Source organism: Lepus europaeus, chromosome 13, assembly GCF_033115175.1.
Source record: "Lepus europaeus isolate LE1 chromosome 13, mLepTim1.pri, whole genome shotgun sequence".
Taxonomy (NCBI): Eukaryota; Metazoa; Chordata; class Mammalia; order Lagomorpha; family Leporidae; genus Lepus; species Lepus europaeus.
The window spans coordinates 80,212,932-80,238,471 of NC_084839.1; the positions used below are offsets into that span (position 1 = coordinate 80,212,932).

The window sequence follows — 25,540 nt, forward strand, 5'->3', positions numbered from 1 at the left end:
ACAACTCTTGCTTTATAAAAAAACAAAAAGAGTGGAATGTTAGTAAAATGGCACAGTCTTATCTATGGCATGATCTATACCTCAGACACCATCCTAGGCTCTAGCCCCCACCGCATGGCTGGAAGCCAGGTGACCCCATGACCCAACCACTGGTGTTAGCTCCACCCCCACCCTAATGGGATTCACTGCTCCTACTTCCCTGCCCACCACTCGGCAAAGGTTTAAGAGGACCAGTTTCTGAACACCTGGCTCTCTCAATCTCTCTTACGCTCTCCTTCTCCCTCTTTTCCTTCTTCACCCCTTCCCTCCAGTCTGTCGGGTTTCCCCCAATAAACTCCCTTAAAAAAGAGGGGGGCAAGCCACTGAGATTATGGGGACCTGTGACTACAGCAGAGAACAAGTTGCACAATTCCACGTGGTCTATCAAAGGACTTCTACACGGTTTCCAACTCAGAGACATGGCCACCACACTGTACTGTTATTAAATCCATGGGCAGGGCTGACGCTGTGGCGTAGCAGGTAAAGCCGCCACCTGCAGTGCTGGCGACCCATATGGGTGCCGGGGTTCGAATCCTGGCTGCTCCACTTCCGATCCAGCTCTCTGCTATGGCCTGGGAAAGCCAAAGATGGCCCAGATTCTTGGGCCCCTGCACCCACATGGGAAATCCAGAGGAGATTTCTGGCTTTGGATCAGCCCAGCTCTAGCCATTGCAGCCATGTGGGAAGTGAACCAGCAGATAGAAGATCCCTCCCTCCCTCTCCCTCTTCCTTCCTTCTCTGTGTAACTCTTTCAAATAAATAAATCTTTAAAAAATAAATAAACCTGAAGGTGCTGTGGCTCACTAGGCTAATCCTCCGCCTGCGGCACTGGCACCCTGGGTTCTAGTCCCAGTTGGGGTGCCGGATCCTGTCCCGGTTGCTCCTCTTCCAGTCCAGCTCTCTGCTGTGGCCTGGGAGGGCAGTGGACAATGGCCCAAGTGCTTGGGCCCCTGCACCCACATGGGAGACCAGGAGGAAGCACCTGGCTCCTGGCTTAGGATTGGCGCAGCGCCAGCCGTAGCGGCCATTTGAGGGGTAAACCAACGGAAGGAAGACCTTTCTCTCTGTCTCTCTAACTCTGCCTGTCAAAAATAAACCAACCAACCAACCCATGGGCACTTGATTCATTGTCACTGATCAGGACACCATGATATTACACAAACCCAGATCCACTCAGCAGGATCATGGTGTGTGCGTGGTGGGGAAGGAAGTTCGTTTTGCTTTGGTTTGCTTTTATCCAATAGATTTAACCTGCCTAATGCCTCATCCTACTTAAAAACATCTGTGCTTTCCTTTGGAAACAAAATCTATTCTACATGCACCTATTTTCATTTTATTACTTGATTGAGGCCTTTTCAATTAGTATTTGTCTAGAAAGAAGACCATCGTGCGATGTTTTCAGGGAAACTTACAAGATTTTTGTTTTTAAAGACACTCACATTCTGGCATGGAGCCACGTAACCTCAGCAGTGACGCTGAGGCAGCTAAGTGCTCACTGGTGCCTGGCACCACCCAAGCATTTCCTGTGGATGGTCCTACTGCCTCATCATACTCAGTGGCCCCACAATCACGTGTGCTATGCCTGTGTTCCAGGCGCTATTCTAGGCACCAGGAATATAGCAGTAAGCATAGCAAGGGCCCCTGCCTATGGTGGATCAGGGATAATTGCTGTGGAGAACATGTAAGAAGAAAAAGGAGCAGAGAGTTTCTGGGGCAAAGGGCTGAGGGTGTGATTTCAGACAGGGCATCAGGAAAGTGATGGCCGTAAGAACGTCTAAGCCTTGCCATGAAGGAGGTGAGGGCGAGCCATGAAGAAGAGCATCCCCCCAACAGCAGTGCAAAGGCCCTGAGGCTACAAGGGTCTGGATGTGTTACAGAACAGTGAGGAAGCCAACATGATCATAAGTCGATGACTAACCAGGCAAGCAGGAGGCAAATGCCAGACAGGTGACTGAGGCCAGGCCACACATGGCCTGGAGGGACTTGGGCTTTTAGGTTTAGTAGGATGGGAGCTGGCTCAGGTGTTTGAGAGACAAGTGCCGAGACTGACTTAACGTGTTACAAGGATCACTCTGGTGGCTGCAGTGAACAAACTACCGAGGGACGAGAGCAGATGCAAGCCACTCAGTTAGGAGTTGCTGATATACTGAGTGAGAGAACAGAGTGGTAGTGACGAGGTTGATGAGAGGTGCTCCGGTCCTGCATGTAGTCTACAAGTTCAAAAAAAAAATAATTTGCTTTCAAGGCAGAGTGACAGAGAGATCTTCCAATTGCTGCTTTACTTCCCAAATGACTGCAACAGTTGTCTGAGCCAGGGACTCCACCCTGGTCTCCCACGTGGGTTTCTGGGGCCCAGGTACCCAGGCTCAATAAGAGAGAGCAGGATCAGAGGCAGAGCAACCGGGACTCAAACCAGCACTCGGATACAGGATGCCAGCATCACAGGCCGCCCCCCGACATGCTGCACCGAAGTCTGCTTTCGGAAATGTCAGGTTGAGACGTCAAGAGCAGACAACCTGGTGACGATGTCAAGTTGTGAGGGGGATGCGTGGGGCCGGAGCTTGGACAGGCCCTAGCCAGAGACAAAAACGAGGGCACCTTCACACTGCCGGTATTTCAAGCCATGGGATCTGATGCGACCTCCAAGGCCCTGAGTGGCAGGAGGAAAGCAGTCAGGCCCTCCAACCCTGGGAAGCTGGGGAAAGAAGAGCAGCCAGCCAAGGGCAATGAGGAGCAGCCAGTGAGCCGGCTGCCCAGGAATCCAGCCGGAGAGAGCACCGCGAGGAGGAGGATGTCCACAAGTGGTTAAGTGTGGCTGGTGGCCCAAGCCGGGAACTTGAGGGCTCATCTCTGGACTGGGCAAGGATGTCACTGGGGACCAAGACAACAAGAGTTATGGTGGCATGGCGGGGAGGGGCAGATACCTGCCTCTGTGCCCACTCCAGAGAGAAGAGAAGATAGGGATTAGGGGCCGGCACTGTGGTGTGGCAGGTAAAGCCACCACCTGCACTGCCAGCATCCCATATGGGCGCCAGTTTGAGTCCCGGCTGCTCCACTTCCAGTCCAGCTCTCTGCTATGGCCTGGGAAAGCAGTAGAAGATGGCCCAAGTCCTTGGGCCCCCGCACCCACGTGGGAGATCCAGAAAAAGCTCCTGGCTCCTGGCCTTAGATCAGCTCAGCTCCAGCCATTGCTGCCAACTGGGGAGTGATTCTCATTCTCTCTCTCTCTCTCTCTCTCTCTCTCTCTCTCCTTCTCCTTCTCTGTGTAATTCTTTCAAATAAATAAATAAATCTTAAAAAAAAAAAAAAAGACAGGGATTGTGGGTAGAGGGGGATACACAACTGAATAAGATACTGGCTCTTCCTAGATGGATAAACAGAGGGCTTGAGAGGCTTATTATCCCCCTACACACATATACATAGTGTCAAGGCTAAATGGGGAACCTACAGTTTTAAGCCAGGCAGGGAGTTCCTGAGACCCAGGTTTTATTTATCCATGTGTGTGTCTATTATTTGAAAGGCAAGGAGACAAAGAGAGGTCCTCCAGCTGCTGGTTCACTTCCCAAATGCCCGCAACATCCAGGACTGGGCCAGGGCCAAACAAGGAACTAGGACCCAGGAACTCAATCCAAGTCTCCCATGTGAGTGGCACGAACCCAAGGACTTGAGCCATCACCTCTGGAATGTGCATCAGTGGGACGCTGGGATCAGAGCAGAGTCAGGACTTGCATCCAAGCCCTCCGATGTGGGAAGCAGGTGTTTCAAGTGGCAAATTAACCACTGCACCATATGTCCATCCAAGACCCAGCTTTTAAACAACCCTAACATGCAACAGACTTGCCTCACAATTGGGTCAGATCCTTTTTTCCATTAGTATCTACTGGTGTACTGGTCTCAGGTGGGGCACCCAACTCCAGATCCCAGAAGATTTGCCCAGATAATTGCCACACTGACATGGTGAAATCCTGGAGGGCCACCTCCTCCCATCCTCCTCTTTCAGCTTAGCACAATTCGAGGCTTTTCTCCAAGGTCTGTGTCCTGTTCCCCTTCCTGTTCCCAAATGGTGAGATACCGGCCACCTACACAGGAGCTCGGGAAGTGTTTCTTACAGAGATGAACCTTCCCTTGTGGAGTTGCTTCAAGAAACGCAGCTCCGTTCTGACCAAGCGGGGCCCTCGCCTCCCATCCTGTGCGCCAGTGACCACTCCTGCAGGCTGCTGATGCTGCCTGGGAGGCAGACCTTCAGCAGAGCACAAGCTCAAGAAGAGTCGCCAAGGCTTCTGACCGGGGAGCTCTTCTCTGGCCTTTGCCCACGGGCAAGCCCCGCACACTCACTATACAGGGGCAGGGGCCACTGTCTCCCTCAGTGGGAGATATCTCAGGACTAGGACTGATTGCCTCCATAGAATAGAGAGAGACAGAAACAGAGCTAGAGAGGCAGATAAAGATACAAACCCACATTGCACTGTAGCTTGAAAGGGAACCATCTGAACACTAACATGTCCCTTCTAAATGCTGCTCCAAGAGTCCTCCAAAGAGAACATGGCCACGAGTGACGGAGACACAGCAGCTCACCTGTATACCAAGCTGAGGTTGTGAACACACATCTGTGTGTGGTCCACACAATGAAACAGAATAAAGGGCCCTGCATTCTCTCCTAAGCCCCAACCCCACCTTTCCGCATCCTACAACCTGTGACAACTGCACTTCCCAAAACTAGCCCTTGGCAGACCAGCCAGATAATAGCAAAGGTAACTGGCTTTCGTTTACCCAACAGATACTTATCGGGCAGCTGTTGAGACCAGGCACTGGGAAAGCAGAGACAACACACACAAACTCCTACCTCCATGAGGATTCCACTGGGAGCAATAAACAAAATCAATCAGCCAAGGGTGGTTAAGTGTTGCAGAGAAAAATAAAGCAGGGAAGATAGAAGAGGGCTGGGTTTTGACATCACCTTGAATAATCAGCAAAGCTCTCACTAACATCTGAGCCGAGGCCAAGTGGAAGACGGAGAGCAAATGGGGGGAAGAGAGAGCCATTGTTAAAGTCAGCAGGCAGGAACAGCAAAGAACACTCCAGGGTTCTGTTTGAACATCGATAAGGAAGAGACTCAAGCCTGGTGGTGCTCCGGGCAAACCCTACAGTGTCTGGGGGCCGGCTGGGGCTCAGGGGGCCTCTCTAATGATTAACCTGCGAACAACACCAAAGCAGCTCTCAAGCCTGCAGGCGATGGCAATCCTACCTGGGCTGGGCATTGGAGTGGAGGCTGGAGTCCAGGACTGCCCCTCTGTACTCTCAAGTCCCCAGTCACCAGGGACCTACCCACCACGCCCTCTACAGCATAGCGTCCAGCGCACAGCCCTGCCACTGACTGCCCCTTCCCAACTCCAGAGGATAAGACAGAGTTTGCCCACAAAGAGAACACCTGGGAGTGTCTCCAAGACCCTTTTAGAAGTATATAGGATTCCTGCCATGGCTGTGGTGCAGGTTAATCCTCCATCTGTGGCGCCAGCATCCACATGGGTGCCGGGGTTCTAGTCCCGGTTGCTCCTCTTCCAATCCATCTCTCTGCTGTGGCCTGGGAAGGCAGTAGAAGATGGCCCAAGTCCTTGGGCCCCTGCACTCACATGGAAGACCTGGAAGAAGCTCCTGGCTTCGGATCGGCGCAGCTCCAGCCTTTGCAGCCATTTGGGGAGTGAACCATAGGAAAAAAAACCTTTCTGTCTGCCTCTCCCTCTCACTGTAACTCTACCTCTCAAATAAAATCTTCAAAAAAAAAAAAAAAAGTCTATAGGATCAAAACGATTTCCTAATAAGATGCTTTCCACCCTGAGCCTCATTCTCTCACAAGAACGCAAGATTTTCTCAAGGGTACACAAACATGATGGTGAAACTCTGATGGGTCATCGAATGAGTGTGTGAATATGCGTCTATTTGACTAATACCTCCCCTAGTCCACATAAATAAAACCTCTTGGGGGTCCTTAGTACATTTTAGAGTACAGAGGGGTCCTAGACCAAAAGGTTGGAGAACTAGTGGGAAAGACTCACGAGGCAGACTCAGAAGAAAGTGGGGCAGGCATGCTGGCCTGGTGGGCACAGCCCGCATCCCATAGCGGAGTGCTGGTTCCAACAGTCTACTCCCCATGTAATTCCCTGCTCGTGCACCTGGGAGAGGGCAGCTAATGGCCCCAGATGGAGTTCCTAGCTCCTGGCTTTGGTCGGGTTTTTGCTGGCCATTTTGTGGGTAAATTAGCAGACTGAAGGGTGTGTGTTTCTTTCACATAATGATATCTTTAACAGAGTGAGAAACAGAGACCTTATCAAGACTCGGTCGTCCTATAACTACAGAGGAAATAGACTGCCCAAGTGAAAAACCTTCTGCTTTCAAATATATGAAGATACGGCTCCTGCCTCCAGTGTAAGGAGCACGCAGCCGGGAGTGCCCCAGAGACGCGGCGTGGGCCGGACTCCCCTCTCCCGCCGCCCAGGAGTCTTCGCCCACCGCGAGTGTCTCCCTGTGCCTAGGAACCCCGCGGGGCCGTAGGGAATGCAAGTGCGGCTTCCCTACAGCCCTGGGCGCTGGGAACGGCTCCATTAGGCCGCCCTCCGCTCTGCTTAGAATGATGAACAAGATGACCAATGGCCAGGAGCGGCGCAGGTGTCACCGAAGGGTGGCGGGACCCTGAACTCTCGCACCTGGCGTCTAGGAGCCTGGGGTCAGCCTCCGCAGAGCAGGGACGCAGGGAGCTCGAAACCATTGACCGAAACGCGCCGAGTTCAACCTCCGCACGCTCGGAAGAGAGGGAGCTGAAGACAGCAGGCAATTCCAAGTATGAGAAAACCGATCAGGAGAAGGAAACCTGCCTCGTTTTTGCTCCGCTTTGCTGCTGTAGAACTGGGTGGACCTGAACAGGTCCCCGGGCCTCCCTCTGCCGCACGACGCCCAGCCGAGGGCGCGACCGCGAGCCTGTCAAACGGCGGCGGTCCCTGCGAATGCGCCGCCACCTGGGACACACAGGTTCCCTCTCTGAGCCTCGTTTTCCCAAAGCCGCAAAACAAGGGAAATGGTTTCAGCTGCGCAAGTCCCGCCTAATTCAAGCATTCAATATAGAAAGGTGAAATGGGGCAGCGTGCGGAATGCTTTTAACAGTTTGCTCAGAGCAGGTGAAATTAAACACGTGGGGAAAACAGGACAGAGCAAACTTCCGAAGCAAAGCGCCCAAGGTCCAGCCCGGCTCCGCCCTCGTGGATCTGCTTGCAAAGCAGGCTTGTGAGACCCTGGGGGCCCTTCCTTGACGCCGTTGGTCCGGCGGAGGGCAGACGCCGGGGCACCGAGTCGCTTGCAGCGAGCGGTTTGCGCTCCAGCGAGCAAGGGAGCCCCAAGGGCGCAGAGAGGCGCACGAGCAAGGAGGCGCTGCCGTGCGAGTGGAAGCCCAGACCCAGGAATTGGCTCGGGGTCCGAGTGCGCGGTGCTTGGCAGGGTTGGAAAGGAAGCCACCCCCAGGACGTGCGGGGAGGCCACCGAGCCCGTGCGCGCCGCGCGTCTTACTTGGGGCTTGAGCTCGCAGTTGGCAGAAGCGGGAGCCTCGCGCCGCGGGACAGCGCCCGTGGGCAGGAGGCAGAGGATCTGCAGCAGGAACCAGCTCCGGGGATTCATCCTCCCGACAACGGCTCCGCGTCCCCGGCGGCAGAGGGAATGGGCGAAGTAGCGGGGGCCGCCGGGCCGGGCTAGCCCGCAGCCACAGGGCGCTGCACGCTCCCGGCGCCAACCATGGCGCGCCGGGCCGAGAGTCCGGAGGCGCTCGCCTGCCGCCCCACGCCTCTCGCCCGCAGCCTCTGCAGTTCGCGCCGTGGCCTCCGGGCGGGGCCCGGGCGAGCCCGGCGGCAGCAGCCACGTGGGACCCGACCCCGCCTCGCCGCGGATCAGCCCCGCAGCGAGGCAGCTGCAGGAGTTGGGACCCGCGTTCCTCCCGCTCGTGAGCCGGAGGGGAAAAGTGAAGTTCCCGCAGTGTCCGTTAAGCTCCACCCAAAATCCTGTTGGCTCCTGCCTTGGGGCTTAGGCTTGGGTTTGAGCGGAGGGTGGCCTTTGAGTGACACAGCCCAAAGAAGCAAACGAAGGGCTATTTATCAAGGAAGGTTCATTTACACAAAGGAACTCACCTGGAAGTTTAGTCTGGAAGCAACAGTTTCTACGCCCCCTTAAAGGGGGGTTATGGAAGACACCACCTTCGGCACACACAGTAGGCTTACAAAGTGCAGTCCCCCACTTTGCTCCAAGACACCCCCCCACACACACACACACACACACAGAGCAAGGGATTTTTTACAGCCTCGGTCCTTGAGGAAGAAAAATTACATAAAAGCGACGGGTTGCACCCCGCCCACCTCTTCTCACCCCCACCTGAGAGCCCTTGACCACTTCCCCTTTACACCCAGACCTAGGCGCCATTCGCTTCCGAGCGGCGTCAGGTGGAGCGTCCGTCTCTGGTTCTTCCGTGCTTTCAGTCCCTGTCCACTTTGGGAATCTGATGGAGACTCATGACAACCAGCTGGGGGGACAGAGGCCCAGATCTGCCTGCAATGGGGAGAGGCCCGAGCCAGTCAGCCAGTTCGCGTAAAGAACCAACAGCCACTTTTTTGTCAAACTCGGATTCCTGCATCTTCTAGGGTGCAGGTGTTTTTGTGAAATCGCTTTTTCGTGTTCTCAGTTTGAGTGGGGATTTGCTGTCTGGAGTTGACTCTTCTAAAGGGCTCCGTTTCATTTCGGGGCAATCATTGGTCCCCAAGCCAGGCCCTGGTTCGGGTGCCAGCGCTGCCACCTACTGGCAAGAACTGTTTTCCTCCGGCTGTAAGGAGAGGAAAAATCCACAACGCCAAGAGAAGTAATTACTACTCTTGCATACGGTCTCCTGCACTGAGAATGAATTATTGGCCAATCAGTGTGGCTAGAGGAAAGGAGGAAGGAATAATAATCACAAAACATGACTTAACCTAGTAATTTTCTTATTTTTCTCTTATTTCACCGATTTCTGCTCTTACCTTTGTTTCTTTTATTTTGCTTACTTTTGAGTTACTCTCTTTTCGCTCCAGCTTCAGCACGTGGACCCTCAGGCATTGACTGTAAATTTTCCTTTTCTAATATAAGCATCGAAAGCTACAAATTTCCCTTTTAGTACAACTTTAGCTGCATCATGCAAATTTTGAAAAGTTGCATTATACCTAACTTCCCTGGTGACTTTTTTTTCTCTTTGATCATGAATTAATTAGAAAAATGCTATTTAACTCCCAGATTTTGGAGTTTTTCTAGATATTATATCTTGTTATCTATTTCTAATCCAATGTCACTGTAAACAGGGAGCATGTTTGGTATGATTTTAATCATTTTGAATTCACTGGGACATTTTTGTGGCTCAATCTATGATCAGATATTGAGTCTGGCACATCTAGTTCATGGATAACTTTGTTTGCTTCTGGCATTTTTTTTAAGTGGAGCTTTTCAGCCAGACCCACCATCAAATAGGATTTATTCTGCAAAACACTCTATGTTCACACATCCCGTAGAATCATATCAGCTCTCCCTGTATTGCCTCCACACCCACTCCTAAGTCTGCTATGGCTCCCTGGTGTTGACTCAGACCTAGCGACAATGAGACCAGCGGGGCCCGGTTCCTACCTGCCTTCTACAGACCTTTGGGCTGAGGCCTTGCTGGGCAGGAAGGGGATGTGAAAGGTAACAGTGGCTTCCTCTCTGCCTAACCACAGAGCTTCTGTATCAAGTTCAGCCCCCCTATCTTGAGCACTGTTACTGGACCATAGCTCCGATGTTGAAGTGCCGGAGACCTTTCTCTGCTCCTTCCTCTTCCCCTTTCAACTACAGTTGCTAGCCCTGGCAACCCTCCTGTTTGGTTTGGTTTGTGAGGCTGTAACAAAATCCCACAGACTGAGTAACCTGGAAAAAACAGAAATGCATTTGCCCACCGCTCTGGATGCCAGCAAGTTGATGTCAAGGTGCCGATACTGAGGGCCTCATGCTGTGTATTCCCACGGTGGAAGGCAAGGGGGCGAGAGAGCAAAAGATCGAACGCGCAGTCTCAATGCCTTTTATTTTCCTGATTGATCCATTTGTGAGAGCAGGACCCTCAGGACCCAAAGTCTTCTCCTTAGGTCCCACTGCCCACTGCTGTTGCAGTGGGGGTTCAGCTTAATCTTTTGGGGTGACACAAACCAGAGCACCTCCTAGGTCCACCTACCCTTAAAGTCCTTCTTTGGAGCCCTTACTCTTGGGCTTCCTGATTTTACACAAACCTATCAGGCTTGCCCCTTCCAGGGCAGTCATCACCTGAGCAAATTACACTGTAGATAAGTTTCTGCTCTCTTCCTGAAAATCGGATTTACCCTCAAAAATAAAGGCTTTCCCAGCATGCAAAGAGTTTGCTGTGGCCCCAGCCACACCTCTGTGCCTTTGTCCTGCCTCTCCTTGTCTGAGTTGCTCAACCTGCAGCCAACCAAGACCTGAATCCCTTAATACACTCTGCACATTTCCCTAGAGGGTGGGTACAACCAGGTGTGGTGGACAGGCCCTCTAGATCCTGCCTCCTGATACTCATGCTTAATACCCGTCCTTGGCTTGAGGACAGGACTTGCTTCTAACCAGTGGAATTCCGCAAACGGGATGAGACTGTGAAAGCCCAAGAATGCTGCACCAGTCCTGCAGGAGTCTCCCTCTCTCTGTTGCTGCCCTGACTCCCACAGCCATGAGGAACCGAATTCCACCTTCAACCTAAGTGAGCGCAGAAGCAGTTCCTTGCCCAGCTGAGCCTCGGATAAGCACCTGCTCCAGGCCAACACCTGCACCACAGCCTCGTGCAATTCTAAGCTGAGGACTCAGCTAAGCCGTAATCCACACACCTGATCCCAAGAAACTGAGATGATAAATGGGTGCTGTTCTAAGCCCTTGAATTCATGGCAAGCAGTAACTAAGACACAAGATGAACAGGGGGCCAAGCACGAGTCCCGTGGCTCGCTCTCAGCAGGGTGCATCCTTAGGCTGAAGCCCTAAGCTGATGGAGTCGTGGAAACACCTGCTTCCTCCACTGCCTGGCCCCCAGGCCCCCTTCCTGGAAGGGGACTCACTAGACTTTGTCACACTTCCTCCGTCACCCAGCATTGGCTCCAGAATTTCTAAGTAGGAAAGGATGGGAAAGATGCATTTGCTGACCAAGCACATGGTTTTTACTAGACTGTAAGAGGAAAAAAAAAATCTCCTACCAGCCAAGACCTGGCCTGGCTCTCTCAGTCATACCTGTGGCCTGACACCCACAAAGCTAGACCATGGTGTTTTCCTGTGGGCTGTGTGCAGTTCTCATAAGTCAACAACAGAGGCAGGCACTGGGCCTAGTGGTTAAGACAGCTGAGTCCTACACAGAGCCTGGGTTCCATACCTGGCTCTGCTCCTGACTCCAGCTCCCTGCTAATGCAGACGCTGGGAGTTGGCAGCGATGGCTCAAGGGACCGGGTTCCTGACACCCATGTGATAGGCCTGGATTGAGTCCCTAGCTTCTGGCTTCAGCCCTTGTCAGAGCCATTCCAGGCATTTGGGGAGTGGGTTCTCTCTCTCTCTCTCCACCCCACCTCGCCTATCAAATAAATCCATAATATTTTTTTAAAGACCATCAACATTGGGGCCAGCACTGTGGTATAACCTGTAAAGCCACCACCTGCAGCGCTGGCATTCCCATTTGGACCCTGGTTCAAGTCCTGGCTGCTCCACTTCTGATCCAGTTCCCTGCTAATGTGCCTGGGAAAACAATATAAGATGGTCCAAGAGCTTGGACCCCTGCACCAACTTGGGAGACCCAGATAAAGCTCCTGGTTCTTGGCTTTGGCCTGACCCATCCCATGCCTTTGCAACCATCTAGGGAGTGAATGAGCAGATAGAAAAAATTTTTTTTCTCTCTCTCTCCCCCTCCCTCCTCCTTCTCTTCCTTCCTCTCTGTAACTCTGCTTTTCAAATAAATAAATAGATCTTAAAAAAAAAAAAGATCATCAACATCAGACAAGGCCACTCAGTGACCATGGTGAATGAAGACAAAATAAGACTACTCCACAATCACATCTCAACCCAGACAAAACATGAGCTTTGTTCAAGTCCCACAGAGGATCGGACACTCCCTGTCCTGGCTAATGTTTCTCTGCCAATGCCAGCTTCAGCCTCACTCCTTGCAGGTGAGATGTCTTAGGCTACTGGCTGGGGATGGTGTGCACCTCCCATAGTCTTATGTTGAAACCCCAGGCCCTGAGCTTCAGAATGTGGCTGTATTTAAGAAACAGTGATTAGAAAAGTGAGCCTGCTAGGATGGGGCGTTAATGCTCTCTGACAGACGTCCTTATAAGAAGAGGAAACTGGATTCACAAAGGACACAGCAGGGTAACCAGCACACAGAAGGGAGCTGGCCATCTACAAACCCGGAAGAAAGGAGACCTGCCCACTCACCGTGCTCACAGACTTCTGGCCCCGCAACCGTGAGCCAGCTTCTGTTGTTTAGGTCACCCAGTCTGGAGCAGTCTGGAGCTAGTACAGATACTGAATCGAATTGCACCCACTTTCTGGGAGCACGCACCCTGAGCAAGGCCCTGCTTCCTTGAACCTTCCCCCCAGGCCACCTGACACCACAAGTCCTAGTCCCACAACAAGCCTGAGACACCCCCACCTGCCCCTCCAAGGTATGAGACACAAAGAGGGAATTCCTCCTCACTGCAAACAACAGCACATTCAAACAATCCCCTGGTGTTCTTTGGCCAAAGGGCACTGACAATTGTGTATCTTCTTGGATGACCTTGGCCAAGACCCCAGCCATCCCTTGTGCTTCCGTGGGTCTTACACCAGATCTTGTGCAGAGACGGACCGCGGTGTCGGCACACGTTTCTCCTCTCTCTGCACGCCACATGGGTGCCGCTGTGCAGAGGCGAATGCTCACTTGCTCCCAAGAGTCTGGTACACATTGGTGCCTGCATGAAAGGGTCCCCTCAGAAAGGGTCCCTGGTGTGTGAAGATGAGCCCAGCCTCCCAGGAGAGCGCTGCAGAAAACCTGCCCTGCTAGCTCCAGGTTTTGTCTCCCTGCATGGAATAGGCAAGCTAAAGGAACGTGTTCAACTGCTGAACACTGGAGGGAAAAAAATATTTCCAGCTTGTGGCAGGAAGAGTGAAGACACCAGAGACAGCGACCACAGTCAGCTCTTGGGGGGAGGCGGGGGTGGTAACGGAAGTGTTGACTACTTACTCTTCAAGGGTAACAAAAATTTCAAGAAATGTTCAGCAAAATTTAAATTACACACCAATCTTTCGAAGGTGGGTTTTAGGCCTCTGACAATATGGCATTTAGTTTCAATGTGGGAACAGGGAGGAGAGAAGTCCTCCAAAGGAGGTCCATCACAAATAAGTGACAAGGGTCTCAATGTGTAATGTTTACTATGAATCTAAAGAACTACAGCCCTTCTCTATGTGAGCCGAATAATCAGTTACTACTCATTCCTCACTTCCTGGAACACAGCGTCTCATGTCACAGCACCAGCTCAAGTCGCGGTGACTCTCCTTCTGACTCAGCTTCCTGCTAATGCTCCTGGGAAGGCAGAGGGTGATGGCCCGAGTACTTGGGTCCCTGTCAACCACATGGGAGACCCACATGAAGTTCTGGGCTCCTGGTTTGGCCTGGCCCAGCACCAGCAGTTCCAGACATTTGGGGAGTGAACAAGCAGATGGAAGATCTCTCTCTCCTCCCATACCCCCTCCGTTTTTCTTTCTCTCGCTGTCTCTCCCTCTCTGTCACTCTGCCTTTCAAATAAATAAATCTTAAAAAAAAAAGAGGCAGAGAGACAAAGACAGAGAGAGAGCTCCCACCTGCTGGTTCACTCTACAAATGCCTGCAATGGCCAGGTCAAAGCCCAGGTTTCCCATGGGTGGCAGAGACCCAGATACTTACGCCACCACCCCTATACCCCAAGGTGCGCATTAGCAGTGAGCTGAAGTGGAGAGCAGAGCCAAACCCAGGCAATTCACCGTGGGATGCTGGCTCCCCATCCGGCACCAGATACCCACCTCCTGTGGACACTGTCTTTATCCTTAAGGGAGCCTGCAACCCTGCCAAGAACTGCACCATTCATTTACACAATGCCCTTAACTATCTGAACACTTCAGTGCCAGGGGAAAGTTTAGGGGGGTGACTGACAGCCCCTGGCCCCAGGGGCTTCTTAGTTAGCCCTTGGTTGCACATTAGACTCACCACAGCCTGGGCCTCACCCTGGTTAGTTGGCTCAGGATGCCCGGGGTGAGGTGGGACAGCCCCAGCAGCAGCATGTTAAAAGCTGCCCTGGCAGGTGTAGCGTGCAGCCCGGACAGAGACACAGAGACTAACAGGAAATTACAATATGCATAAGTGCCACAAGAGGCCACTGACAGCCCTCAGCCAAGCCTGTCACTCCAGGGATGAACCGTCATCTCAGCAGAGCTCCAAAATCTGAGCAGGAGTTAACCAGAGAACAGCGGAGGCAAGGGCCGCCAGGCACCGGAGCCAGGAAGCTGCATTCCCGGGTGCAGGCTGGTGGGCACTTACAACCAGGCAGGGAACGCCTAGAAAGGGAGAGTCTCCAGCAGCCGACCTCCATCATCCCGCAGGCTGCAGTATGCAGGGGAAATTGGAGGAGCAAACGTGGATGTGGTGAGCTGAGCCAGGAGGGACCATGGGCACCGGGGCCGGGCTCTGGCGAGGGAGCAAGAGAAGTGAAATGAGACTACAGAAGCCAGATCCACCACACTTGGTAGTAGATTGAATGTAGGGGAGGGGGAACAAGAAACTTCCTGAAATTAGCTCCCAAAAGGCCCCCCATCTGTAAGCCACAGTGTGACATGGTGGGAAGCCCACAAGAGCTGCAATTTCGTCCACATTTCATGCAACAAGAGCAGAAGGGAACAGCGTGTTCCTGTCTCACTTCCTCCAGACTCAGGAGCTCCACTCCCTCCAGACCCTCCAGGCCCTCCCGCCCCAGCCTCCCCCTGAAGTCTCTCAAACTGCCCCTGGCACTCCCTCCTGCTGCTCTCGCCCACCCTTAGCACAGTGCCACCTCCCAATGTCAATCCTCAATCTCAGGAGGGGTGCAGAGCAGGAGCCCCATTTTATCTCTGCTGCTCTTTAGCCACCTGACCTCAGGCAAGTCACGTCACCTCTCTGAACTTTAGCTTCCTCATTTGCAAACATCTGCAAACAGGAAACAGGCACCCTTGCCTTGCAGGCTACTGGAATTAACATAATATAAAAGGAACTGAGCCAAACATGCAACATTCACAGTGGTAGACCCACAAGGTAGACCGTGTCCTAATTTTTAAGAGGCAGGGAGGACAGCAGGTTTACTTTTACAAAAGTTAAAAGATTACAAAGTGCTGAACAGGGCATGGGGAAGGAGAAGGGAAGACAGAAATAGCGAGAAGGAAAACCAAAGTTGAAAAAGAAATGAAAAACAACTAACCAGGGGCCAGCTCTGTGGCACCCATATGGGCGCTGGTTTGAGTCTCAGCTGCTCCACTTCTTTTTTTTTTTTTTTTTTTTTTTAATATGGGATGCTGGCACTGCAGGCGGTGGCTGTACCCCGAAAGGGGAATTTTTTTTTTTTAAGATTTATTTATTTACTTGAAATTGAGAGCTACACAGAGAGAGGGGAAATAGAGAGAAAGATAGAGAGGTCTTCTATCCACTGGTTCACTCCCCAATTGGCCGCAATGGCCGGAGCTGCACCAATCCAGGAGTTTCTTTTGGGTCTTCCCATGCGGGTGCAGGGGCCCAAGGACTTGGGCCATCTTCCACTGCTTTCCCAGGCCATAGCAGAGAGCTAGATTGGAAGTGGAGTAGCTGGGTCTTGAACCGGTGTCCATATGGGATGCCCGCACTGCAGGCAGCAGCTTTACCCACTACGCCACAGCGCCAAGCCCTGCTCCACCTCTGATCCAGCTCTCTGCTTCGGATCAGCGCAGCTCCCACCATTGTGGCCAGTTGGTGAGTCAGCCAGCCGATGGAACCTCTCTCTCCCTCTCTCTCCCTCTCTCCCTCTCTCTCCCTCTCTCTGTAACTCCGCCTTTCAAATAAATAAATAAATAAATAAATCTTTTAAAAAATTACTAGATTCTAGAGACTAATAATGATAGCTGCCATCAGTGTGAGCGTACTTAATGCCACACAGCTGCACAGTCTGCTTAAAAAGCATTGAAGTGCTAAATGTTATGTATATTTTGCCACAATCTTAAAAATTAATCATTTTAAAAAGCAAATTAAAACAAAGTGCATTTTCACCTCCGCAAGGTACTAAAATAAAAGCCCAGCAACATCCCCTAGGGAATTAAAAAACGTTCTGTAAGGTGACCAGCACCTTGTAAAATGTGCATGCCCTCTGACCTAGAAACACCACTGAAGGTCCGTCCTGAGGGAATATGGACGTGGGCAGACACACACTCACACACACACACTGGCGCGCACACACTCCCACACACTCACACACACTGGCACACACACTCACACACACACTGGCGTGCACACACATTCATACACACTCTCACACACACTCACACTCACACACACGGGAATCCCTAAGCTGGCTCACTGCAGCACTACAACAGTAAGAAGTATCAAACAACCCTTCCAAAGGCCCAGGATGAGAGAGGCAGCTGTCTGTGTCCTGTAGGGCACACAGCTCACTGGTGACTTCGGTGGGGAGGGAGCCGGGGAGGCACGGGGTTGGGGAGGAAGGAAGAGCGGGTCTTTCATTTTTTCCTTTCTGGCTTCCATAGTGTCGATCTGTCTCTAAGTAACAAGGACACCTCCTGTAATTTCTCTCATTTTAAAGACTGCTTCCCTTACGCTGGCTGCCTCCGTAGGCATGCATGATGTGGCTGGTCCAGCTGGGAGTGTGCCTTATACTTCAAAGCGCAACCATCTGGGGCCAGGGTTGTGGCACAGGAGGTTAAGCGGCCACTTGGGACACCCACAGCACCCATATCGGAGTGCCTCTGCTTCCAACCCAGCTTCCTGCCAGTGCAAATGGGGAGGCAGCAGATCGATGGCAAAGAGCCTGGGCCCCTGGCTTCAGATCGGCACAGCTCTGGCCCTTGTGGCCAATTGGGGAGTGACCCAGCAGACGGAAGACCTCTCTCTCTCTCTCTCTCTCTCTCTCTCTCTCTCTCTCTCATTCTCTCTCCCTCCCTCTGCCTCTCCACTCTCTGTGTAACTCTTTCAAATAAATAAATAAATCTTTTTTAAAAAGCTCAATGCAGACATAATGTTTTTCCAGATGTTTTCAATCTGTAGCTGGTTGAACCCATGGCTATGGAACCCATCAATACAGAGGGATAAATATACACATAAATGCGTGTGTATATCTATGTGTGTGTGATTGTATGTGTGCGCATGCATGTGTGTATGTACTGTTATGGGCAGTGTTCAAACACACACAGAGACAAGTGCAGTGGCCCACAAGTATGGTTCACCCAGCTATCGAAGGACATACTAACAGCTCCAGACCTAGGGTTCCACGAATACAGTTTGGAAATCACAGACCTGTGTCAACATGAATGGGCCCTATTTAGAACACACTAGGCCCATACATGTGGTGCCCAGGAAAGAGCAGACCAGCGCACAGAGGCAGCAGAGACAGTACATGCAAGGGAGAGCAGAAGAGTCTGGACAGCAAGAGGAAGAAGGGAGAAAGTCAGAGCCCCTGGGGCTGTGGGCAGCAGTGTGTCCCAGGGCCATGAGAGAGGGCATGTCCCAGCTGGCCCAGAGTTGTCCCTGCGACAGCCACCACGCCCTTGGGAAAACTCTGGCTTCAGAGACCCCCGTGGGGTGTCAGGGGTGCCGAGGCTGTCATCACGGACATCACAGCTGGACTTCTCCGTCCAATCCCACTTCCTTCCTCCCCTTCAACAGGAACTAACCCAAAGGAACTCCTGAAGAAACATCCTGCACATGAGATCTGTCTCCAGGTTTGCTTCCAGTGGAACCCAACCCGCCACCCCCCACCCCCACCCCCACCCCCACCCCGGCGGCTTGTGGGAGCCTGGGTGAGTCTCTGGTCCTTACTTTCCAAATTAACAATCACTCATGAGTCACCATTTGGGGTTGTGACAATCACAATTCCTCCTTTACAGAAAACACGCAGACAGCAGGATAGGAGAAAGACTAAACAAGCAGGAGAGACTTTTTTAAACTATATTGTGTTGGGGGTCAAAGTTTATGCTCTAAGACCAGGATTTTGGGGGAAAATTCAGCTTTATTTCTCTGGGAGTGCCCGCTGCAGCAGCTGGGGAGTGGGTGAGCTTGCGCACTCTGTTTGAAGCGGTCTCCTAGGGCTTCACCCAGTCTCCCTAACAGAACTGTTCACTCTCTGGGGGTTCCTTCTCTCTCCCTCTCTCCAGGGAGGTCCAAGGCCCAGGGGCTTCCCTGGCTTCTGGTCATCAGAAGTCCCCTGGCTTTGGCCCCTCCTCCATCCTCACTGCACCAGCTACCGAAGCCCTTGCACTGGCATGTCTCAGGCAGTCAAGGTCCTGTGGTTCCTTGAGGACTCAACCTTACCCTTGACCTTCCACCTACGAAGTCCCCAAAATCAGACTGCAACTTACCTTAAATCCCTGGCTTGGGTGGCTTTCCCTGTGGCCATGTTGTATGTTTCCTGCTGGGGCCCAAGCAGATTCCCTGAGCCCTTAAACTCAGTGAGCAGACTTCCCAGAGTAAATCAAAGTGGCTGAACTGCTCCCTGTCACATAACACACCTCACCTGCAAAATGCTTTCAGATGCATCATCTCACTGATCCTCACGGCACTCAAGTAGCATCCCTATTACCTAGACAAGGAAACTGAAGTTCGAAGAATTGTCCAAGGGCCCACAGCTTGAATGCAGGTCTCATGCGCTACCCAAGGTGCTTCATGGATACATCTACATTTTTCATTGGAAAAGATGGTTTTGCCTGAAAGTGTGTATTTACCACATTTAAGGAAAACCTTTCATTGTACCTGCCTGTTACAAATTATTATTCCTCCACCAGTAAACTGGCAATTGCTTTTTGTAAAGTTTGATTTTGGAGTGAGGAAGGGGAGGAAGAGGTAACCTAAAAATTTCACTCCAGGGGCTGGTGCTGTGGTGTAGTGGTTAAAGCTGCCCCCTGCGATGCTACCATCCCATATGGACAGTGGTTCAAGTCCCAGCTGCTCCACTTCAGATCCAGTTCCCTACGAATGTGCCTGGGAAAGCAGCAGAGGATGGCCCAGGTGTTTGGGCCCCTGCACCCATGTGGGAGACCCAGATGAAGCTCCTGATTCCTGGCTTCAGACTGGTCCAGCTCTGGCCATTGTGGCCATCTGGGGAGTGAACCAGCAGATGGAAGCGCTCTGTGTGTGTGTCTGTCTGTCTTTCTGATCCCCTCTCTCTCTGTAACTCTGCCTTTCAAATAAATAAATAAATCTTTTAAAAATTTTTTGAGAGCCAGCACCGTGGCTTAGTGGGTAAACCCACCCCCTGCAGTGTTGGCATCCTATATGGGCTCCAGTATGAGTCCCGGCTGCTCCACTTTGGATCCAGCTCCCTGCTAATGCACCTGGAAAGCAGCAGAAGATAGTCCAAGTCCTTGGGTCCCTGCACCCATGTGGGAGACATGGAGGAAGCTTCTGGCTCCTGGCTTCAGATCAGCTCAACTCCGGCCGTTGCAGCCATTTGGGGAGTGAGCCAGTGGATGGAAGATCTCTCTCTCTCTCTCTCTCTCTCTCTCTCTCTCTCTGCCTCTGCTTCTCTTTAACCCTGCCTTTCAAATAAATAAATAAATCTTTAAAAAATTTTTTTTACTCTAAGCCAAAGGGTAGCACATTGTCATGAAAGAGACAGGAAAAGACTATGAATTCAGAAATGAGCAAATCAACTAAAAATAAAATGGATATTTCCATATTCTTTAAGAACGGAGATAAATATAGGATGCAGAGGAGGGCAATTTCCTGGAAATTGAGCAAATTAAACAGAAACCAGAAATGAACAGAAACGGGTGAAGACTACAAAAGGAATAATGAAACAGTGAGTGTTTTACCTTACGGTGGCTTGTACAGGTTTTGTTGTGTTTTTGTTTTGATTCCTGGCAGCATCGTGTCTAGTAATATCTCTGTTAGGCCCAGGCAAGAGGGGCCAGCATTTTGGAGAACCCCCACCTCATGCACAAGAAATATGCAGGCCCTAGGCCAAGGCCTCCCTGCTCTGTACCCTAGAAACAAAGAAAGACTGTACCCCAGTATCAGGGAGCTTTGTGGGGAGTGCCACTGCCAGCACTGGGGGGCTCCCACGATTCTAGTTACCCCTAAGCACAGACCTCTCACTCAAGCCTTTTCTCTCATAGATTCTTCCAGTAGCACAGAATATCCATATTCTTTCCCAGAAAGGGCCGGGGGGGCGGGGGGGGGGGGTTGAGATAGAGAGTTTGAGACAACCAGGGAGAAGCATGGCGGAGAGTGCCCATGGCACACGAAGTACTAGGGTCAAGGATGTGTCACTAAAAATATGTGTGCCAGCCCCCATCCCATAAATGTCTGGTAGAAGTTGTGTTGCACACCCCAGCCTTATAGTGTTGCTTTGCAGAAGGAGATCAAGGCCAAGGGCTACCTACCAGGTTTGGATGTGCATTAATGTGCAGCCAAAAAAAAAAAAATGCAGAGCTTAGAAACAACCACAAGAACAGAATATTCCTGAGAATATTCTGAGAAATCATGGGAAAACATCAAATAGGAGTTCGAATCATTTTTAGCACATCTTGGTCAGATCTGAGAGAGATCTGAGTATACACGTAAATTCAGAAACATGCAAATGAAAACCAAGAGAAGGCATGATTCCCTGCCTGTTAGGACAAGTGAAATTAAAACCATGACAAAATCACATACCGGTGGGGATGCTGAGACACTGGATTTCTATCCATTGCTGGGGGACAAAATGTGGTACAGCCACTCTGCAAAAGTGGTTGGCAGTTTCTTAGCAAATTCAACATGCACCTGCCATATGACCCAGCAATCACCTCCCTGGGCATTTATCCCAAAGAAATGAAAAGTCTGACCTTACACACAAAGAAGGCACACAGAGGTTCATTGTCATTTTTATTTATTTATTTATTTTGGAAAAACAGGCAGCAAAGACAGTGTGCTCTCAACCACTGGTTTACTCTCCAAATGCCCACAACAGCTGGGACTGACCAGGCCGAGGCTTGGAGCCAGGAACTCACTCAGGCTTCCCATGTGGGTGGCAGGGGCTCAACTACTTGAGCCACCACCTGCTGCCCCCCAAGTGCACATTAGCAGGAAGCTGGAATCAGCAGTGGAGTCAAGACTCAACCCCAGGTGCTCTGATATGGATGTACGTGTCCCAACAGGCAGTTTAACCCCTGGACAAGAGCCCAGCCCTAGGTTTATTTTTGGTATCCCAAAACTAGAAACAATCTAAACATCTTCCAGGGGCCAGCATTGTGGCACAGTGGGTTAAGCCATCACTTGTATCACCAGCATCCCAGTTGCTCTGCTAATGTGCCTGGGAAAGCAACTGAAGATGGCCCAAGTGCTTGGGCTCCTGCCACCCACATGGGAGACCTGGTTGGAGTTCCTGGCTCTTGGCTTTGACCTGGCCCAGGCCTGGCCATTGCAGCCATTTGGGGAGTGAAGCAGCAGATGGAAGATTACCTCACTCTCTTGTTCTTTCTTCCTTGCTCCTTATAGGTCTGCTTTTCAAATAAATAAGATAAATCTTTAAAAACACAAAACAAAAACATCCTGCAATAGGTGGTGTATCCATACCAAGGAACAGGACTCAGAAAACAGCTACTTGGATGTATGGCCAAGGCATTGTGCGAAAGGGAAAAGAGTCAATCTCAAAAAATTGCGAACTGCAGGATTCCATTTATATAACATCCTTGAAATAATAAAATCCCCAAGATGGAGAACAAATTAGTGGGTTCCCGGGGTTCTGGGTGGGGGGTTTTAGCACTCTGAAGGGCTAACACAAAGGGTGACCCTTTGTGGTGAAGGAACTGGTGTGTAGGGGACTTATGGTGGGAGTTATTACAACTCTATCTTAAAATAAAATTGCATGGAACTACACAGAGAGAGAGATGCACAAGGAGTACATGTAAAATCGGTGAAATCTGGAAAAAGTCGATGGACCGCAGCAATGTCAGCTTCCTGGTTTTGACAGCACATTATAGTTACGTTATCAGTGGGGAATGTCAGGAGAATGGGACGGGGACCTCAATATGTTACTTTATGAACTTGTAATTATTTCAAAATAGTTTAACAAAATTAAAAAAAAAAAAAGAAGAAGAAGAACAGAGAAGGCCAGAATGTCTCATTCACAGTGAGAGTATTGTTCTGAGGGAACTTTTGTTCCATTTGTATGCTCAAGTACTTCATGTACTTCCCAGGGGTGGGGCAGGTGGTCTCTGAGGTCAAAGGTCAAGCGAAGTTGGAAAACCTCCTTTCCAATGTTTGCGTGTTGACTGAAATTTTTTGTTACATGTAATGCAAACTAGATCCACACTGCCAGGTTGTGAACTCTGCTGCAAGATCGAGGCAAGGAGGTTGGGTGCAGCGGTTAAGAGCTCAGCTTTGGAATGAGCCAGACCTGGATTCAAGGCCCAGAAATACCAATGACCAGCTGTGTGGCCATGACCAAGCCTTAGATCCCTATGCTGTAAAGCAGTGATGCTAAAAGCAGCGCTATTTCACACCATTTGGGTGATGATAAAACCTGTCAAGTCCTTAGCAGAGGCTCTGAAATGCCGTAACTGCTTGGTAATACTACTTGCTACCGCTATTGCTGTTCTAGCGGCAGAGATGAAAACCAAAATGGTAATGTTCTCGCCCACTCTTTGGCTGTTAGCCATTTGGGCTACCTCAGCACCTGCCAAGGTTTCTTTAAGAGTTAATCCACACATCAAAGAGCAGAAGACCCACTCCTGGGTCTGACCCTCAAAAGCCTTGCTTCATAATTTTATCTTGGATGAGGCCTTTAAATTCCATCCCCTACGTAGCTAACATTTTGATGGTGCAGAAAACAGAAGTCACAAGCTTTCTGTTCCTCCTTTGCGACAAAGTCATCAAGCTGTTTTCGGGCTGGAAAAACTGGTTCCCACAAGGAAGCTGCTTCACAGATAGAACCGAAGCAGCAGAAGCGCCAGGGAGGTCACCCGGGGAGAAGATCTTTTGCTCACTTGTGAGCCTGTTCTGGTCCCATGTACCGTTTGCCGCAGTCCCAGTATTGGCTATCCACTTCCCATTGAATGCCTCCAAACACGGGGAACCCAAGCATACAGCGTGCTGGGGATACTGGGGTGGACGAGATGTACTAGGCCTCCCATTTCCTGCTGCAGGAGACAGACAACAAAACAGATAAGTCAGCACATAACATGTGTGGTTATATATTGGTTAGAGATGAGTATTCCATGCGGAAAAATAAAACATGTGCAGGACTGGAGAATGACAAGGGCATTACTCTATATGGGTGGCCAGGAAGGGGCCACTCAGGAAAGGGGCACATAAGCAGATCCCTAAAAGAAGAAAGTGCTTCAGGAAGGGCAGAGGCCCTGCAGCAGGAGGGGTTGGCATCGTCACATTCAAAGGAAATGCGGACTGGCGCTCCTTCCCATCCATATAGCCTCAAGTCTCACTGCCACTGAGACCTAACTGTTACTCTTGTCTCCCAGGACTTGTAGGGCTGATTTTTTTTAAAGACTTAATTATTTTAAAGACAGATTTCTTTATTTATTTGAAAGAGAAACAAACAGCAAATGAGCCAGGCTGAAGCCAGGAGCCAGGAACTCCATCTGGGTCTCCCACATAGGTAGCAGGAACGTTAGGAGCCCTAGCACTTGAGCCATCATCCACTACCTTTCCAGGGGCATTAGCAAGAAGCCAGCTCAGAAGCGAAGTAGCCAGACTCACACCGGCACTCCAATATGGATGCTGTCTCAAGTGAGGCTTAACCCCCTGTGCCACAACATAGACTGTAGGCCTGATTTGAGGGCCAAGAAGACTTTACATCTGCTCATATCAGGTTCATTTCCCCTGTCAGATGGACAGTCATCAACACGCTCCCAGGTCCATCTTACTAGTCTAGCTTTTGCAGACCTTCCTTCTCAACCAAGATGGACACGCAGCTGGAGTTGAGAGCTTTAGCTTTCGCTATACTGTCTGTCAACAGTACACAGTCTGTTCCAAGCAGCAGGCTGAAAGGTGATCACATATAAATGACACCCGAAGTCATAAGTAAATGCAAAGCATGAGCATTGTTAACTCATTCACCTACTGCACTAAACGTGTAACACCAGAGACTGACTTTTTTCCATATTCACACCACTGCTAGATGCTTCATGGGCATTCAACAAACATTTATTGAATAACTACATGGGGGTGGGGGGAGGACAGCACTGTGGCATAGCAGGTAAAACCACTCCTGCAGTGCTGGCATCCCATATAGGTGCTGGGGTTCGAGTCCTGGCTGTTCCACTTCTGATCCAGCTCTCTGCTATGGCCTGGGAAAGCAGTAAAAGATGGCCCAAGTCCTTGGACCCCTGCACCTGCGTGGAAGACCCAGAAGAAACTCCTGGCTCTGGATGGGCAAAACTCCAGCCGTTGCCACCAACTGGGGAGTAAACCAGTGGATGGAAGACCTCTCTCTCCCTCTGCCTCTCTCTCTCTCTCTCTCTCTCTCTCTCTCTCTCTGCCTCTCCTTCTCTCTGTGTAACTCAAACTTTCAAATAAATAAATAAACCTTTAAATAAAAAGAGAGAGAGAGATGGGCTGCAGAGGTGCACTGACCAAGGATAGACAAATGTCCACATGTCTGCTTAACACTCCTCACATTTGCAATATCTCCAAATATGAGTCTCTATACCTTTATTTAGAAAAAAAAATAGATCCATTTGTTTCCCCAATGAAGGAAAGTTGGAATTGGAGACCCTTCATGGGTCTAAATTTGGACAACTGGATATTTCTGTAAAATAATGCCTGGCATTGCACTTGAAAAGGAACCAAGGGTCAGTGAAACCCTCCCAATGTTGCTGTCTCCATATGTCTGGAAATGTTTATGTTCAAATTTAGCAGAGTCTGCAACAGCATATGGTGGAGACTGCCCCAAGTCCACTCAACCCTGCTTTCTTCTCCTGGACACTGCTAGACCGTATCTCCCAGCCTCCCTCACAGTCTGGTGAGATCATGTGACCGAGCCCTGGCTGGGGAGATGAGGAAGAGGTAAGCTCCGCCCATCAACACTCTAGCTTGGTCCCCTCTTCTCTCCTTTTTCGCCACTCACTGCATGGAGTAGACTTCCAGAACCTAGAAAAGGACTGAGTGACAAGAGAGACAGAGCGTGGGTGCTTGTGTCATCACATGGAGGAGACGTGCCTTACCAGGAGCACCAGCACAGGAGTGGAAAATAAATTTGTG

General features: G+C 50.8%; 1 protein-coding gene across 1 annotated transcript in view; it reads right to left on the bottom strand.

Moving 5' to 3' along the window:
- The window catches only part of TRABD2A (TraB domain containing 2A), an 84,634-nt gene extending 76,933 nt beyond the window's left edge, over nt 1–7,701 (bottom strand). The window contains exon 1 of the mRNA XM_062208726.1: nt 7,594–7,701. Within this exon, the coding sequence (XP_062064710.1) occupies nt 7,594–7,701 (108 nt within the window). The remainder of the gene's footprint in view (nt 1–7,593) is intronic.
- Between the last annotated feature and the right edge of the window lie 17,839 nt (nt 7,702–25,540).